The 20,081-nt window shown below is 39.6% G+C and overlaps 1 protein-coding gene across 2 annotated transcripts in view; it reads right to left on the reverse strand.

Moving 5' to 3' along the window:
- The window catches only part of LOC138855166 (senecionine N-oxygenase-like), a 229,085-nt gene that overhangs the window by 99,004 nt on the left and 110,000 nt on the right, over positions 1-20,081 (reverse strand). For both annotated transcript variants that reach the window (XM_070102898.1, XM_070102899.1), the window contains exon 2: positions 14,092-14,288. In XM_070102898.1, the coding sequence (XP_069958999.1) occupies positions 14,092-14,288 (197 nt within the window). The remainder of the gene's footprint in view (positions 1-14,091; positions 14,289-20,081) is intronic.

Below are 20,081 nucleotides of genomic sequence, written 5' to 3' on the forward strand. Positions count from 1 at the left end.
GGAGGGGTGTTAATGTTGCAGTTTAAAAACTGTAGTGTAAAACACCCTTCTGGCAAGACAGTGATGGAGTGAATGATGGTGAAAGTTTTTCTTTTTCGGGCCACCCTGCCTTGGTGGGAATCGGCCAGTGTGATAATAAATAAAAAAAAAAATATATCATGTGCCATTTTGCTATATTGTACCATTGTATCATATGGTGCCATTGTACCATATGACACCATTGCACCCTATGGAACCATTGTACCATATTCAATTCAAGTTTATTCTCTATATGGGTTACAATATGGGGTTTACAGGTTTTGGGTATTGTGTGGTTTACATATTATAAAATACTAATTATAGAGGGGGCCACTAGGGCACCTAGCATGGCTAGGCATTTCGAGCAGACAGATTAATACTTAACATTAAGTCCTTACAGATTATGGTATTAAGGCTAAGTGACTACATCATAATTTTGAGTTAAGCAATGTGAATGCTTTTGTTTTGGCACAATACAAAGTGTCTATATTTGAGTAACATAGGCAAACTTATGACTAGTTAGGATTTATTATTTTAAGATTAAGATTAGTATTTCTGGGATTATAGTCAGTGGGTGAGTGAGTGTAATTGTGAACCACCAGGTGGTTATCATGTAGTTAGTGGTCAGGGTGGATCAGGGAGATAAGATGTTTTCTAACTGTAGTTTTGAAAGTGATGAATGTGTCTGCAGTTCTAGAGTTTTCAGGTAGGGTGTTCCAGATTTTAGGTCCTTCGAACACGGGGAATGTCATAGAGATGTTTGTGTTTGGTGTTATGCCTGTGGATCCTGTCACAACTATCAAGAAAGCATTTTAGGTCAAGGTTAATATTGGAATTTAGGGTCCTGCATATATAGATTGCACAGTACTAAGTGTGGATGTTCTGAACAGGGAGCAAGTTTATATCTATGAAGAGTGGGAGGGTGTGTTGTCAGGGATGGGATTTAGTGATTATTCTTACTGCGGCTTTTTGTTGGGTTATTATTGGCTTTAGGTGTGTTGGTGCAGTTGAACCCCAAGCACAGATAGCATAGGTGAGGTATGGATATATAAGTGAATGGTATAGTGTGAGAAGGGCAGTTTGCTGTACGTAGTATCGTATCTTGGAGAGGATCCCCACCACTTTGGATACTTTTTTTGTTATGTGTTGGATATGGGTGCTGAAATTTAGGTTGTTGTCGAGGTATAGGTGTGTTGTATTCAACACAATAACTGCACTAATATTTTCATCATTTTGTTAACAATAAACTTGTAAACAAGTTTTGTAAGTAATATATTTATAGATGGGGATGTAAGAGAAGTAAATGCGAGGGTCTTGGCAAGAGGTGTGGAGTTAAAAGATAAAGAATCACACATAAAGTGGGAGTTGTCACAGTTGCTCTTTGCTGATGACACTGTGCTCTTGGGAGATTCTGAAGAGAAGTTGCAGAGGTTGGTGGATGAATTTGGTAGGGTATGCAAAAGAAGAAAATTAAAAGTGAATACAGGAAAGAGTAAGGTTATGAGGATAACAAAAAGATTAGGTGATGAAAGATTGGATATCAGATTGGAGGGAGAGAGTATGGAGGAGGTGAATGTATTCAGATATTTGGGAGTGGACGTGTCAGTGGATGGGTCTATGAAAGATGAGGTGAATCATAGAATTGATGAGGGTACAGGTTTCTGTTTCACAGTCATCTGGCAGGACGGTAGTACTTCCCTGGGTGGTTGCTGTCTACCAACCTACTACCTAAATGTATATATACGTTTGGGGCGCTAGCGGTAAGAATGTATATATATACGCTTGGACTGTGGGTGATGAATTTGATAATTTTTTTTTTTTTGCTAAATTTATCAAACTTAATTTTAAAAAAATTCTTAAATATTGTAAAGAATTTGAATTTGAATGTAAATGAGTAAAGTGGAAAAAAATAAAAATCTGCATTTTTATTTTGGTTTTAGTTCATTTGGGTTCTAATATTCATTTCATTTCAATTCAATTCAAGTTTATTCTCTATAAGGGTTACAATGTGGGGTTTACAGGTTTTGGGTACTGTGTGGTTTACATGTTATAAAATACTAATTACAGAGGGGGCCACTAGGGCACCTAGCATGGCTAGACATTTCGAGCAGACTTAGATTAATTCTTAACATTAAATCCTTACAGATTATGGTATTAAGGCTAAGTGACTACATCATAATTTGTGAGTTTAGCAATGTGAATGCTTTTGTTTTGGCACAATACAAAGTGTCCATATTGGCGTATCATAGGCAAACGCATGTCATTTTGGTCAACTTCCCGCTGCTGTATCTCAGTAAGTACTGATCAGAAAAAAAAAAATTTTGTCTTATTACCGTCACAAAAATATACTCTTTAATTCTGATAGAAAAAATAGTTTTTTTTTTTTTTCAAAATTTCTTGGACACTGGAGCACCACTTCAGATTTTGGCCTTGGACCCTGAAGGGGTTAAAATTAGCCCTTTGACTGTTTCGGTCATATATATACATCTTATGCGTCACTGTTTCTGATGTATTTATACGTGTAAATTCTAGTGGCTTCAAATCAAGCGGGAGAAAGCTGATAGGCCTACATGAGAGAGAATGGGTCTGAGTGGTGGGTGTGCACCCTGTGAAAAAAATCTGGGACTCAGTGGTGCATTGTGGGAATGCCACCTTGGTAGTCCATTTTCACCCTGATCGCATTAAGAACTACCTCACTCCACGGCGGACTGGAGGCCTTTTGTTCCCAAGTGATAGCTCTAACAGCGATGGAAGTGTCAGTGAAAGTGAATTCCATTGTTTTCAAGTGGGTGTGACCGAAAACAGTGCCCAGGATAACGTAATTAGTGGTGAAAACCCAGATGACCCATGACCTTCCACCTCTGGTGCTGGGCCGGCTCATTCACGTTCACCTGTACCAGGACAAAAGAAGAAACTATTTGCCCATGTACAAGACTCAGATATGAGCAGTGAAAGTGATAGTGATTTCAAAGCTATTGAAAGCAGTTCTAGTTGTGACAGTGAGGGTGAATATTCCCCAGTGAAGCGGTAGTACATACGACATAACATGCGGTTTGGTTGTGTGTCATATGCTGTTCCAAGGGGAAGGAGTAAATCTCAGAGTACATCCCGTGGCCCTACACCACGACCTGATAGTGAAGATGACGATATTGTTACATGGGTATGAATGATGTGATTGAGGCAGCATGTGGTGGTGGTGATAGTGATGGTGGCATGAGTCACGTGGCACCAGCAACGGGCCACGCTACTACCGACGCTGTTGACTCTGCACAACTACAACCAGCCTCACCCAACCCCAACAACTGAATGCTTACACAAATAACCCGCACATAAAAGAGAGAAGCTTACGACGACGTTTCGGTCCGACTTGGACCATTGACAAAGTCACAGTGTGACTTTGTCAATGGTCCAAGTCGGACCGAAATGTCGTCGTAAGCTTCTCTCTTTTATGTGCGGGTTATTTGTGCATTGTTCCAGTCACGGTATTGTGCCTTTTTGTTATTTAACTGAATGCTTGTACGATCCCAGACCAATTTCCATTGCCAGTTCTGAATCTGTTGCAGAACATCAATGATAATAAGGTTTTTTTCGACTCTTGATCCTCTTTAACCCTTAAACGGTCCAAACGTATATATACGTTCACGCACGTAGCGCCCCAAAAGTATATATACGTTTTCTTTGTCAATCATTCAACATTGCCACAATAAGCCTGAGTCACCTAGACATGAGAGAATGGGTGAGCACACTCACTGTCTGCCATATTAAAATAATTGGGGATGCCTGGGTACCATATGCTCTTTTTTCCTTTTAAAAGAAAATATTTTTTTTTCCTCAAAAAATTTGGGGCGCTACGTGAGTGAACGTATATATACGTTTGGACCGTTTAAGGGTTAAGGGTTTTGGCAGATCCCCCTCGATGATCAGAGCAAAGAATTGACAGCTTTCTCTACACTGACTGGTCATTATCAGTTCAGGAGGATGCCCTTTGGCTTGCACAGAAACCTGATCACGTTCAGTCATTTAATGACAACGATTTTCCGTACTCTCCTAGGTGGCATGCTCATGGTCTACCTAGATGATTTCATCGTCACATCTTGAAAAACTTGATAGGGTATTGGACAAACTAGCTCAGGCTAACCTTAAGGTAAAGTTCTCCAAATGCCAGTTTCCCAGGAAGGAAATAAAATTTCTGAGTCACGTAGCGACTCCGAATGGCATAGACAGACGAGTCTAAAATCTCGGCTGTGTAAAAATTCCCTAGACCTAACTGGATTCTACCGCACCTTTGTAGCCAGATTTTCCACCATAGCTACACCATAGACTCAGCTTCCCAAGAAAGATGTTCCCTTTGAGTGGACATGCAACCAGGAAAGAGCTTTTGTTGCACTTAAAAAGAGGTTAACATCAGCCCCAGTCCTTAGATTCCCTGATTTCACCAAGGCATTTACTTTGACGATGGATACCAGCAAAGTTGGCATCAGTGCAGTCTTGTCACAGGAATTTAATGGTAAGCAACAGCCTATTGCCTATGCTAGCCATGGCTTTACTAAAGCAGAAGTCAATTACTCAGTGACAAAGCCATTGTATGGGCTTTGAGTTATTTTTGAGATATCATCTACCAATACCCCATCAAGATTTACACTGATCATCTACCTTTGTTGTCACTTTTTGCTAATAAGAACCTCTCAGGAAAGCATGCTTGGTGGTCCCTCACATTCCACAACTACAACCCCGATATTTGCTATGTACCAGGTAAGCAAAATGTTATAGCCGATGCCCTGTCAAGCTATACAGTGGAGCCCCGACATTCGATATTAATCCGTTCCTGAGAGATCATCGAATGTCAAAAATATCGAAAGTCAAATTAATTTTCCCCATAAGAAATAATGGAAATCAAATTAATCTGTGCAAGACACCCAAAAGTATGAAAAAAAAATTTTACCACATGAAATATTAAGTTTAATGCAATAGAATAATTACAATAACAACAATAACAACAGATTAACCCTTAAACGGTCCAAACAGGTCGACGTTCGAATTCGTAGTGCTACAAAAGCATATCTACTTTTTTTTACATATTTTCAAATATAACAAAAAAAAATGTAGATAAAAGTTTTTTTACACGTTTTCAAACGTAAAACTAAAAAGAAGATCTACATTTTTTTACATACTTTCAGATGTTGAAAAAACGTATATATACGTTTGGACGGTTTAAGGGTTAATAACAATAGAATAATTGACACTTACCTTTAATGAAGATCTGGTGATGATTGTTGGGATGGGAGGAGGGGAGAGTGTGGATGGTGTTAGTGTTTAGAAGGGGAATCCCCTTCCATTAGGACTTGAACTGGCAGCCTCACCATGCCTTACCACACTGTGTACGATTTTTAAATCTTTCAAACCAACCTTTGCTGGCCTTAAATTCACTCACATCACCACTATTTGCAGGCAATTTCTTTACCAAATCATCATGCACTCCGACACACGCACTCCACTTTCGTATTTTGCAATTACGTACAGTGGACCCCCGAGTTTTGGCAGCCTCGACTTTCGTGAAATTCGACCTTTGGCGAGTTTTTTTGGGAAAAATTTGGCCTCGAGTTTTGTGAAATGACTCGTGTTTCGGCGACCGTCCGGTACCCGTCCACCCGTCACCTCGCACACCAAGCCAGTCTTCCACGCCATTCACGCTCAGTGTGCCATTGTTTACCAACACATGACCATCACCCCGCAGGTTCATACATTTCATAATAATCCATTGTTTTTTGTGCTTGCAACTGCTAAATATGTCATCATGGACCCAAGGAAAGCTAGTGCAAGCCCTTTGGTAAATAAAATGAGTGACGGGGATGTGGAAGAGTTGGTGGAGGACCACAGGGAAGAGCTAACCACTGACGAACTGCAAGAGCTTCAACTGGAACAGCATCAAACCACAGCCGAGGAACTTGCTTCAGAGGAGGAGGAAGAGAGAGTGGATGAGGTGCCTTCTTCAGTGATTAAGGACATGTGTGGAATGTGGAATGAGTTGCAAAGTTTTGTTGAAAAGTATCACCCTGACCAAGCTGAAACAAGCCATATCTGCAACATGTACAATGACAGTGTTGTGTCCCACTTCAGGGAAATCTTAAAGAAATGCCAGAAAAAGACCTCTCTGGACAGATATTTTGTGCAACAGGGGTCCAGTGACTCTCAAGTTGTTCCCAGTGTCATGAAAAGAAGGGAAGTAACCCCAGATAAGGACTTGCTACCAAAAGTCCTAATGGAAGGAGATTCTCGTTCCAAATAATAGTGTACACCTTCCTGCTATTCCCTCCTCCAGTCTTCCATCCATGCAGAAGTCTTCAGTAAAGGTAAGTGTAATGTTGTTATTATTTTTTAAATGCATGTACTTGATTTCTGATTGTTTTCATTATGTAAATCTTTATTTAATTTGAAAAAAAAAATATTTTAATTTAATATTTTTGGGTGTCTGGAACGGATTAATTTTATTTCCATTATTTCTTATGGGAAAAATGATTTCGAGTTTCGTGAATTTCAACCTTCGGTGGGCTCTCTGGAATGGATTAATCATGAAACTCGAGGGTCCACTGTATCTCTTTCTTCATTTCAATAGTCATTAGCACCTTTTTTCTTAAAGGGGTGGCACTAGAAGCTTTCTTGGGGCCCATGGCTACTTATTTTGCAGAAACAAGCACCAAAAACAGTGATATGGATAATATTTAATGTACCAAATGTATCTTTAGATGCGCGTACACTGGCTGGCTTGTAAACATTGGCACACACGGGGCAGTTCAGGCCACACGTGGGGACGTCTCGTACGAATCGTATCGAATGTCGGGTTTTCCATTGAATGTCGAGGCGAAATTTTTGCGATAAAATGAATCGAATGTCGGATTTATCGAATGTCGATGCCATCAAATGTCAGGGGTCCACTGTATAGCATTTGTGTGTTGACAACTCGTTCTCTGTTGAGGATCTTGAGTGAGCAAATGGCAAGACCCGGTGCGGTCACCAGTCCTTCGGTTCCTGACCAAGGAGGACGTTAGGTTACAGGTCAAGTCTCCCATTCAGGTGAAGGACTTAGTAGTCAACCAAAGGATCAAACAGGCATGAATGAAATACTTCTGACCTAAGATGGCAGTGGAAATTGCCAGGTATGTACACCAGTTTGTTGTTTGTCTATAGCACAATGGTACCGTTATGGGTCCTAATCCCATTCTAAAGTATCCCATTACAAAGGAGCCCTGGGAGAGAACTTCTGTTGACCTGTTGATGAACTTCTTGACCTCAGAGAAGGGAAATAAGCACCTGCTTTTAATGGTAGACAACTTGATGCAGTACTGTGAATTAGTACCCATTCCTGAAAAACTGCCAAGACTGTTGCAAATGCTTTCCGTGAGCATGTCATTCTCTGTCATACCTGCCCACGTGTCCTTCTGTTGGACAATGGGTCAGAGTTCATAAACGCCATAATGCAGGAGCTTTGCTCCAGATTTAACATTCACCAAGCGTCACTAGCTCCATACCACCCTGCGAGTAATGGCCTTGCAAAGTCCTGGAGGTGCTCAGAGTAATCGTTAACCCGAGTTGTACTACATGGGATGAGGCTATCCCAGATGTTCAGTGTACGTTAAATTCCTCCCTCAACAGCTCAATCGGTGAGGCGCCTCATTTTGCTTTGTACGGCTATGACAAGCGCTTACCATATGAAATTCTGTTTGCTCTGCCTCAACCTATTTACAACACTGATAGCCCCAGTGTAGTTAAGATGTGGACCACGCAGCTTGTTTTTCAGCGGGTACGAGAGAACCTCATAAAAGCTGATAGGTTCACATTTGATCGCAATGCCCACACCAAGAAAGCAAAGTGGAACCAGGTTGCAAAGTTATGTTGCACAACCCGACGCAGACCCCAGATATGCATAAACTTGTTCCCAAGTTCGTTGGTTCTTACAATGTCCTCCGACAGCTCCATGGCAATAAGTTCAAGGTGAGGAAGATTGCTACCGGAACTATCAAAGAAGCTCACCTTGACCAGATGAAGTATGTTGACCATGTGCAAGCCGAAGCAGAGCTGGAGTCGCGTGCATTGCAAAGCCACAATCAAACTCATGCTAGTGAAAACCCATCTACTTCTTCACCTACTACTCTATGACTGATGACAATCCAGTAAGGCTCCATACTTAGGGCCTGAGACCCAGGACAGCAGTACACTTCTGTGACATTGACGTGCCTACTGACTTTTCCGACTCCTACACTAGCTACGCTAATTGTTTGCTTGCAGAAATGAGTATTAATGCACGCACATTGTATAGTTAGTTAATACCAGAATCAGGGTGGATATCATGTAAGTATGTAAATTATTTTAGAAGGGTACCCGTAGTATAACGAATTCCATGGAAATAGTGCTATTGTAAGTATGTGCACCCATTGTGTCTTTTAAAGCCTGTATTAAGGTCTTGAGTCATATGTCACACCTTAGGAAATGCTACTGTCAGTCATTGTTTGCAGATGTGAGGATGGAACAGCGTTCGTGGACGAATAGTCAAGAACATAAGAACATAAGAACGAAGGAACACTGCAGAAGGCCTACTGGCCCATGCGAGGAAGGTCCAAGTCTCCTATCGGCTTAAGCCAATGCACCCAACCTAGTCAGGTCAGGTCACATTGACTTAAGGGAGGAACACGGCAACCGACCTGGTAGCACAAGCTATCAGGTCCAACTCGCACCCACCCACATCCACTCATGTATTTATCCAACCTATTTTTAAAGCTACACAACATTCTGGCCTCTATAACTGTACTTGGGAGTTTGTTCCACTCATCCACAACTCTATTACCAAACCAGTACTTTCCTATATCCTTCCTGAATCTGAATTTTTCCAACTTAAAACCATTGCTGCGAGTCCTGTCTAGGCTAGATATTTTCAGCACACTATTTACATCCCCTTTATTTATTCCTGTCTTCCATTTATACACCTCAATCATATCCCCCCTAATTCTACGTCTTTCTAGAGAGTGCAGATTCAGGGCCCTTAGTCTATCCTCATAGGGAAGGTTTCTGATACATGGGATCAACTTTGTCATCCTCCTTTGTTTCAGACTACGGAACAATGCTCTTCTCCAGACTGAGGGACTGACCACCTCAAAACTTTAAGAGTGATGGACTGATTACATCGTCTTCAAGTCTCTTCTGCTTCTATCAACTTTTCTGTACTCGACTGAAGAAGCCTACTGTGTAGGCGAAACGTTTCGAAATAAAGATACCTAACTGTTGCATATTTGTCTTACCTAACAACCTGTCGGTATTTTATACCATTTTAATGTTCAATCCTCCTTTGTACATTTTCCAGAGCATTTATATCCATTCTGTAATACGGTGACCAAAACTGTGCAGCATAATCTAAATGAGGCCTAACCAAGGATGTATAGAGTTGAACAACAACCTGAGGACTTCTATTATTTATGCTTCTTGATATGAAGCCAAGGATTCTATTAGCTTTATTGCGAACACTTATGCACTGCTGTCCTGGTTTCAGATTACTGCTAACCAGAACTCCTAAATCTTTTTTCGCAATCCGTAATATTAAGATCTACATTATTTAGTTTATATGTGGCATGGTTATTGTCCTGTCCAACATTTAGAACTTTGCATTTGTCTATATTAAACTGCATCTGCCACTTCTCCGACCACTGCATCAGTCTATTCAAATCTTCCTGGAGTGCTCGAAAGTCCTCGTCAGAATGAATTCGACGGCCTATTTTGCTGTCATCGGCAAACTTGCCGATGTCGCTCTTTATGCCCTCATCTATGTCGTTTATGTAGATTGTGAACAGCAGGGGGCCCAACACTGTCCCCTATGGAACACCGCTGGTGACGCTTCCCCACTCTGATTTCTCCCCATTTATGCAAACTCTCTGCTGCCTATTTGTCAACCATGCCTCTATCCAGGAAAAAATTTCTCCTCCTATTCCATGTGCCTTAATTTTCCTCAGTAGTCTCTGATGTGGGACCCTGTCAAAAGCCTTACTGAAGCCCATATACACAATATCATATTCATTACCATGATCTACCTCCTCAAATACCTTAGTGAAAAAAGTTAATAAATTCGTAAGGCAGGAACGCCCCTTGTAAAACCATGCTGAGATTCGTTGATTAATTTATGCTTTTCAAGGTGGCTACGAACTGCCTCGGCAATTATTGATTCCATAAATTTTCCCACTATGGAGGTTAGGCTTATTGGTCTATAGTTCAAAGCTAAGGACCTGTCACCTGCTTTGAAAATAGGTATCTCATTTGCCATTTTCCACTTATCTGGCACCATGCCAGTTTGTAGTTATATGTTGAAAAGATTAGCCAAAGGTGTGCTAAGCTCCTCTTTACATTCCTTTAGAACCCTTGCATACAGTTCATCAGGGCCTGGGGATTTGTTAGGTTTTAATTTATCCATTTGCCTAAGGACCATGTCACTTGTGACCCTAATCGTGCACAGTTTATTATCGTCCTTTTCTACATGATTTATCATTACTGGAATATCGCTGGTATCCTCCTGTGTAAAAACTGAGAGGAAGTATGTGTTAAAAATTCTACACATTTCCTTATCACTGTCAGTGAGCTGACCCGAGGAACTTTTGAGTGGGCCTATCTTGTCCCTGATCTTACTTCTGTATACCTGAAAGAATCCTTTTGGGTTAGTCTTCGATTCTCTTGCAACTTTAACCTCATAATCTCTTTTTGCTTTTCTAATTCCCTTTTTTATTTCTCTCTTTAACTGAATATATCGATTTCTTAATTGCCCCTCTCCTCTTTTGATTTGCCTATATATGCCTCTCTCTTGACCAATCAGATATTTTAATCTATTGTTCATCCATTTAGGATCATTTTTGTTTGATCTGATTTCCCTAGCTAGAACTATGCCCTGGAAAGCATCATATCGGCAACCATCACCACCTACCTGACCCTTAGTCAGGTCATTCCAGTTCAGCCCACCTAAGTAATTTTTCAGTCCTATGAAATCAGCCAAGCGAAAGTCAGGGACGGAGACTTGATTAGCATTATTAGGGGAATTCCATGATATATTAAAACTGAGTGATTTGTGATCACTTTCCCCAAGCTCATCATTAACCTCAAGATTATTAATTAGTGTTTCCCTACTGGCAAGAACCAAGTCAAGGAGGTTATTTCCCCTAGTTGGCTCTGTCACAAACTGTTTTAAAAAACAATCCTGGATCATATCAAGAAAGTCACCTGACTCTAAATTTCCTGTCAAATTGCTCCAGTCAATCTGTCTGTAGTTGAAATCTCTCATTAGCCAAACATTTTCGTATGTAGATGCCTTACGAATTTCGTCCCATAGAAGTTTACTGCACTCCCTATCAAGATTTGGGGCCCTGTAAATCACACCCAAAATTAGTTTTTCTCGGCCCTCGAGAAGCTGTAACCAAACAGATTCAGTGGCTGACGCTTCTACTTTTATATCTTGTCTAACACAACAATTTAAATTGTCTCTGACATACATAGCTACTCCACCACCCTTCCTGTTGACCCTGTCAGTGTGGAATAATTTATAGCCTTGTATGTGACATTCAGAGGGCATCTCTCTATGTTTCAGATTGAGCAAGGTCTCTGTTATAGCAATAATATCTATGTTTCCTGCACTTGCAATTAATCTTAGCTCATCTATCTTATTTCTTACACTCCTGCTATTAGTATAGTAAACCTTAAGGGAGCTAGTCCCTTGTTGTCCTCTGCTGTCCCCCTTTGTTTGCTGACCTGATCTATTGTCTTTATTTATAACTTCATGCTGAATGCCTTTTATACATTTACTGATTCCAACCCTAGTGTTGCAGCCTGCTTGTTTCCCACACACACCCATACCTCTATCTTCTACCAGTTTAAAATCATAGGCATTTCACCAATGGCCTTCTCAATTGAGTTTGCAAGTGCTACCACCCCAGCCCCAAAGAGATGTACCTCATCCCTTGCATACATATCATGCTTGCCATAAAAGTTGTTCCAGTTGTCAATGAATGGGATTGCAAGTTCCTTGCAGTATCTGTCTAGCCAGCAATTTACACAAATTGCCCTAGACAACCATTCATTTCCTACTCTCCTTCTAGGCAAGATGCTACATATGATTGGGACCCCTCCCTTAGTCTTAATGAAATCTATAGCTGACCTGTTCTTACCTAGCAGCTCTTCTCTCCTACCCTGGGTTAGTTGCAGTAGCCGTGAAGAAGGTGATGTAGATGTCCTCTGAACCAAGATACCATGATGTTGCAGCGCCTGACAAGTGCAAGACAGGTATACAATACCGACAAGATGAAAGTTAAGACACTTGTGCAACATCTGGTTATCTTTATTGTAGACGTTTTGCCATCCAGTGGCTTTATCAATACAGATTCTTGGACATAATAAGGAAACAGAAGAACTATATACAAATGATGAGGTAATCAGTCCCTCAGCCTGATGTTTCAGCCCTGTGGAAAACTTGTATATAAGAAGATTTTGTTTCCAGTGCTGACATCTCCTTGCTCTGTCCTCAATCAAACTGCGCAGGCACGCTAATTTTCTCTTCCCTCAGGGTGGGAGAGTTCTTTTTTTCTGCCTGCTACTTTTTATGTCCATTCTGATTTTCGAGTGAGCGAAAGCCAGTCCCCCCGGGTTAATTATTGTAAATAATTCTTTCACACCTTCATGCCCAGTAGCACTGTCATGTTGAGACGACCCAAGGTGCGTGGCCCAGCGAATGTAGACAGCCTACACAGCCTGCTAGATTCATATCCTGCGGCACTATGGTGCTGCCCTCTCTATGCCTGCCAAGGTCAATGAGACACAGAGTCTACCCACTCTCACTTCATGGCCTACCCTCATGAGTTCAACAACCTCCCCTCCATAGACTGGCTATTGGTCATTCCCTCACTTTGCCCATTGTGTACTCACTCCTTTCCAATTAAAGCCAAACTAGTCTACGGCTGTATCTTTGCAACCTACGCTACCCCTTTGGCAGGAAACTGCTGTTCAACAGTAAGAACAGCATTAACAAGAATTCGTAGTTTGGAAATTAGGAGGAGGTGCAGGATTACCAAAACTATTATCCAGAGGGCTGAAGAAGAGTTATTGAGGTGGTTCGGACATGTAGAGAGGATGCAACAATATAGAATGAGTATATAAATCTGTAGTGGAGGGAAGGCAGGGTAGGGGTCGACCTAGGAAAAATTGGAGGGAGGGGGTAAGGGAGGTTTTGTGTGCAAGGGGCTTGGACTTCCAGCAAGCATGTGTGAGAGTATTTGATAAGAGTGAATGGAGACAAATGTTTTTTAGGACTTGATGTGCTGTTGGAGTGTGAGCAGGCTAACATTTATGAAGGGATTCAGGGAAACTGGCAGGCCAGACTTGAGTCCTGGAGATGGGAAGTACAGTGCCTGCACTCTGAAGAAGGGGTGTTAATGTTGCAGTTTTATAACTGTACTGTAAGCACACCTCTGGCAAGACAGTGATGAAGTGAATGATGATGAAAGTTTTTCTTTTTCGTAATAAGGTACTACCATCAGTAGTGATCAGTAAACACAAATTGTACAACAGGCTTCCTTGGGCCACAGAGGCGGACTGGCCATATGGGCATTTGGGGAATGCTCGGTGGGCTGCTGAGATCAGTAAAAAAAGAAAAAAGCTGAAAATATGTCACGAAAAACTGAAGTCATAGCTGCGGCACAAAGACTGAAACGAAAATGGAACACGCCTTAGCTGAGCAGCGGAAACATGCCTCTGGCCCTCAGTGAGCAGACCTGATAAGTGACGGGTGGTAAGTTTATTTAAGTATACACAAATATAGTTACATAGGTTTTCATATATATAGCAGCATATGTGTAGAGAACCTAGGACAACCCAGTCCTCTTCTGCTTGGGGGTGACTTTTTGCCCCGTGTTCCTTTTTGCAAAGTCACGCCTATAACTTAATAAATGTCAGCAAAGAGCAACATATTGTCCTAATAAAACTTGTTCTGTAACCCATCTTTTCTTCATTGTGAACATTATTGAAAGCATTCATTTCTAAATAAAATGAAATACTCACTTTAGGCTTTTATACATGCTTGAATGAATGGGATAGCCAAGGTCATCCTTTCCTGACTGTGGCGTGTATACCCAGGTTCCTCCAACCTTGGAGGATTTCTCCCACACAACTGGTACCATATCATTGTTTGCCAGGATGTGACGAGCGGCACACAGCCCGGCTGCACCGCCTCCTATTACTCCCACAACTTTCATTTTCTGGAAGGAACTCATATTTAGTATAATGTTTTTAAGTCATATTCAGTACGTTTTTAAGTCATATTCAATAAAATGTTTTTAAGTCATATTCAGTATAATGTTTTTAAGTCACATTTGATATAATATTTTTAAGTCATATTCAGTATATTTTTTTATTTACACATTTATGAATGCGCTCATTCATAGTGAATGAGTACATGGATGATATTAGACATGGCTTAGCAAACTTTATTAACCATTATTTATTCTGTTATTATTATAATTATTATTGTTATTATTAGTAGTAGTACTACTTTATTATTACAGCCTCTCCTCACTTAACGATGGAGTTTCGTTCCTAATACATACCACGTTGGTAAACGAATTCGTTGCTAAGTGAGGAGCATACTATAATGGTAGTGGGTTTGTGTCAACCATCTTTGATATTGTTTAATGTCACCTTTGCACCATTTATAACATTTCTGGTATATTTTTAAATATTTATACAATATGTAAAGTAAAAGGAACATAGTCAATGATGAATTACAGAAAATATCTGCCTGGATGATGACTAACAAACTTACCCTGAACAATGATAAAACCTATTTCATTCAGTTTGGAAACAAAGCTGCAAATGATCCAATTAACATTATGCTAAATGGATCATCAGTCACAAGACTCATAGAGCGAAAATTCCTAGGTATCCACCTTGACAGTAACCTTAAGTTCCGGACACATACAACAAATCACCAAGAAAATCTCCAAGACTGTAGGCATACTATCAAAGATAAGGTACTATGTTCCACAATCAGCTCTCCTGGCACTGTACCATTCGCTCATATACCCTTATCTTACATATGGAATTTGTGCATGGGGATTAACAACATCCAATCACCTAAAACCCCTAATAACCCAGCAAAAGGCAGCAGTAAGAATGATAACAACTTCCCACTTCCGCCAGCATACTCCACCAATTTTCAAAAGTCTGAATCTGCTAACCATTAAGAACATCCACACTTATTCATGTGCCTACTACATACACAGAACAATACATGCAAATATAAACCCCCCACTCAAACTTTTCCTCACCAACCTAAAGAGGACACATGACCACAACACAAGACACAGATCTCTTTTTGATATGCCTCGTGTCCATATCATACTGTGTAAAAACTCTATGCACATAAAGAGCCCTAAAATATAGAATTCATTACCAGAAGATATTAAAGTAACCCAGTCTGAAAATCAATTTAAGACTCTTCTCAAAAGCCACTTAATCACCCTAGACTAAATGCTAAATACTCTGTACACCTATGTACTCCCACATCATAACTGAAACAATCACATTGAACCTTTATCCATTGTTGACAGGAATATAATTGAATCATTGTTTTTCACAAAAGCATTTTTGAATATAAATATATCTTTGTATTATACAAATTTTGATTCATTTATAATTAATATTCTACTGTACAACTATTAGATACAGGAGGGCCCCACTTATACGGCGGGTTAGGTTCCAGGCTACCGCCGTAAAGCGGAAACCGCCGTAAAGTGGAACACCATTTTTTTCCACTTACAAATGCATAGAAACACTAGATAACAAGTTTACACTAACATATATTATGTTAGCAATAGAACCAGGCATCAAAAAACAATAAAAAAGTACAATACACACATAGTGCACTCATTACTTACCTTAAAATATTTATAGTCTTAATCTAGGGTGAGACAAGTAGTATTTATTGTAAGAAATCAAGTGTGGTATGTATGGTAGTCAGCCAGGCTACCATACCAGAGAGAAAGAATGAGTGCATGAGAGAGGACAGGCGCAGAGTTATGTAAACAAACCAGGCAAAGGTAAGTTTTGTAAACAGTGTACACGTCTGGTTTGTGTACAAGTTACATTGTGTACAGGTTGTCTCTACATTGATACGGTAGAATAAATAAAGAAGAACACTCCCATTCTCATGTAACATCATTTTGAGAAGAAATGATGCTCTGAGTGAAGGCAATGGAAGTAAGTCACTCTGACTTTTTTGGGTTATCCTAGGTTCTCTACACATTTGTTATGTATTTACGTTATGTATCGTGTTTATTATATAATTTTGAAAAAAATATCACGGATGGATTAATGAAAATGTGTATATTAACGTAATATACAACATTTAATGATACACCGAGCTCAGACAGCGTAAACAAACAAACTGAACTGGTTGTGGACGATCACTCGGTCAGGCGAAATAGACGGTATTAATACGTGTCCAGTTTTAGTTCATTCATGTACATTTGTAAGAGTTTGTGAAACTTTTACCTTATAATATTTTTATTATTATTATAATAATTAAATCAAGAAACAAATACTCTTACACTGTGTACAAGTTAGTACAGAATTATAGCTATAAAGTGAAGGCATACGAAAGGAATATTTTTTTACAGTTATCCCTAGTAACAGGTGACGGGCTAGAGAAAACGTAATTCTTCCGACACTTCTACAAACCGTTTGGTAAACATCTCATATATATTTGTATAAATTTTTATACTGTGGGTGCATGTATCATGTTTGTGTGTTACATAATGTGTTTCTTATATAATTTTGAAAAAAATATCATAGATAGATTAAGGGAAATGTCTATATTAACATAATATGCGACATTAATGCGCCCAAGAGATTATTATTATTACTATTATTATTATTATTATTATTATTATTATTGCATCAAGAGTAGAGAGACTCTTAGTGATTTTAATGTGTACCTACATGCCAGCACAGTGTGTAAGTTTATTTAGGTACAGGTGTACACAAGTTTAATTATCAAGTACAATACATATAAAATATACAATAACTTTAAAACACTTGAAATTTTGGAAAGTTTCCAGACATAATAAGGAGATGTGCTCAGGGAGAATGTAAACAAACTCGGTGGGCCGCTGTGACCTTATTAGAAAGACAGGTGGGGGGAGCCGTATAGCGAGTTTTGGTCATAATTTGAAATGTCCGTATTAGTGGAACGCCGTAAAGCAAAACGCCGTAAAGCGGGGCCCTGCTGTGATTACTTTCCTACTGTACAACTATGATATACTACTCCTTAGTATTAAGTAGAATGTAAGCCAATAATGTTAAGTTGGCCCATAATGCCTAGGCATATTAGAGGTTCTCTTTGCATTGCAACCCACTATTGTATATACACAATCTCAATATACTGTTTGCAAAGACATTAACCCTTTGACTGTTTTCGACGTATAAATACGTCTTACGAGCCAATGTTTCTGACGTATATACACTCAATAATTCTAGCGGCTTCAAATCAAGTGGGAGAAAGCTGGTAGGCCCACATGTGAGAGAATGGGTCTGTGTGGTCAGTGTGCACCACATAAAAAAAATCCTGCAGCACACATTGCGTAATGAGAAAAAAAAAACTCTGATCGTTTTTTTGGATTAAAACGCCGACTTTGAGGTGTATTTTCGTATAGTATTTATCATTGTATTCGCGTTTTCATGGTCTTAGGTGATAAAATGGAAAACATATTACACAAATAGAGATGATTTTTATTACTTTTACGATGAAAACGACCTTGAAACTAAGCTCAAAGTAGCGAAAATGTTCGATTTTTACCAATGTTGAAGAGTAAATAAATCACACCACACGTCCAATACACGTCAACTAGGGAGTCTAATATTCTTTCACTAGTGCACTGATATTATTTATACCATTTTTACAATAATGCAGTCGTCTGCATAACAGTAAATTTTGTATTTTTTTGTATGAATAAAAAATCAAAATAGAAAGCAATAATAATATAAGAGGGGCCTAGAGATGTGACTAATGAACAGAGCATATGTTATTTTAGTGCCACGAATGTCTACCTTGTTTATTTTGGACCCTATTTTGAAATTGGCATCTTTTTTATTTTGCGTGAAAATGGCCAAATTGCCAATTTCTGACCACCATACTGGGTAGTCCAAATTAGTAAATGGGAGGTTTCTTGTACTCAGCTGATAGATAAAATGGAGTTCTAAAGAAATAGCTATGAGTTTGGTCAACTGGAACAATGGAATTGGCTGAAAATTGGGCTCAAAGTCGGCGAAATCGCCGATACGCATATGTCGCCGAGACCGCTAACTTCGCGGGACCATAATTCCACGAGTTTTCGACCAAATTTCGAACTTTTGGTGTCATTACCATCGGGAAAAGATTCTCTATCATTTCATAAGAAAAAATAATTTTTTTTTTCAAAAATTGAGCGACATAGAATGACAGTTTCAGAGAGGGGCCTGAAACAGTCAAAGGGTTAAATAAATAAATAAGCGCAACTAATGTGACATTTTTATTGTGGCAACGTTTCACTCTCCAGGAGCTTTGTCAAGCCGTTACAAACAGTACATGGACACAGAGGGAATATATAGGCTCAGGGTAAGGTCCAATACTAGTGGTAGTAGTAGTAGTAGTGAGATAAGTTGTAGTAGTTGTAATACAATATGTTAGAACAATTAACTCGCACAAGAGTAAAAGGATTTGAAAGCTATAACTTGGGTAACATAAAAATAGGTTCGACAAATATTTCTATTGGAGGCTGGATAGAGAAGGCCTGTTTCAATGTAATGTGCTTTGTGTAGTATTAACAGGAGAGACTATGTGATGGCAGGGTTTACTGTTTTCAGGAGGATTCTTGCTAAGACTTCAGAGATGGTGAAGCTGCCTTTGTTTTGTTTAATTGTATTAGAAACAGCTATTAGTGAAGATTCAAGACACTTGCGTTTGCGGAAATTGGTTTCTTTGATCACTAATTGGACGTCCCTGAATTTCATGAGATGATTGGTGGAATTTCGGAGTTGTACACAGGCATTGTTCACCAAACCTTCGCAGATTTACATTGAAACCTACAAATAAAAATACTCTCACATACTTCTATTCCAGTCAAGATACTAGTACCAAAAGAGGCATCATCATCGGATTTTTCCTGAGAGCATACCGAATTTGTAGTCCTGAGTTTCTTGATGAGGAATGTACATACATTCACCAAACCTTCACAGATTTACATTTTCCTTCTTTTTTCATCAAAGATTGCAAGAAAAGAGCTCTTCAGATCATTAATTCTCCATGCACCAACACCACTTCTAACAAAGTTATAATTCTTCCCAACAGCCAGGGCGGAGGGAGGGTGGTAGGGACTCGCAGGTGGCGGGAAACTTAAATATTATTTGGTGGCTGGGAATTTGGAGGCTGGGAATTTGGCGGTTGGGAATTCGCGAATGTGTCAAGCCTGCGAAAGTTGAAAACGCGAATATTGAGGGAGACCTGTATACTGTAATAAACTGAATAGAGGAAATCAGCTCTAATATACTTTATTTAGGTAATGTATATTAGTCCAAGTCGTCAGCAAACGAAAATGTCGCTAAGTGTGGAGAGGCTGTATTATTATAAAAAATACATTGGGAAAACATCATTAATAATAATAAAAATAATAATAATAATAATAATCATTGTGTGCGATAAGTTTTCTTTCGACCCCACAATGTCAAGAAGCTTTTGCCAAGACAAAGCTTATTCGTTGTACTGCACCCATTTTTCTGTCTCTGGATTTCTCAAGATCCTTTACATTACAGGTTGATGCTTGTGATTCAGGGGTGGGGGCAGTACTTCTACAACCTGGGGATGATGCGTTGCAGCCTGTGGCTTATTACTCTGCCAAATACCAACCTCACCAGAGGAGCTACTCCACAATTGAAAAAGAAGCCCTTGCTCTGATATTGGCTTTAGAGCATTTTGAAGTCTACGTGGGCCAGTCATTCCACGTGGTCACAGTCTACAG

Source organism: Cherax quadricarinatus, chromosome 83 (genome assembly GCF_038502225.1).
Source record: "Cherax quadricarinatus isolate ZL_2023a chromosome 83, ASM3850222v1, whole genome shotgun sequence".
NCBI classification, from domain to species: Eukaryota; Metazoa; Arthropoda; class Malacostraca; order Decapoda; family Parastacidae; genus Cherax; species Cherax quadricarinatus.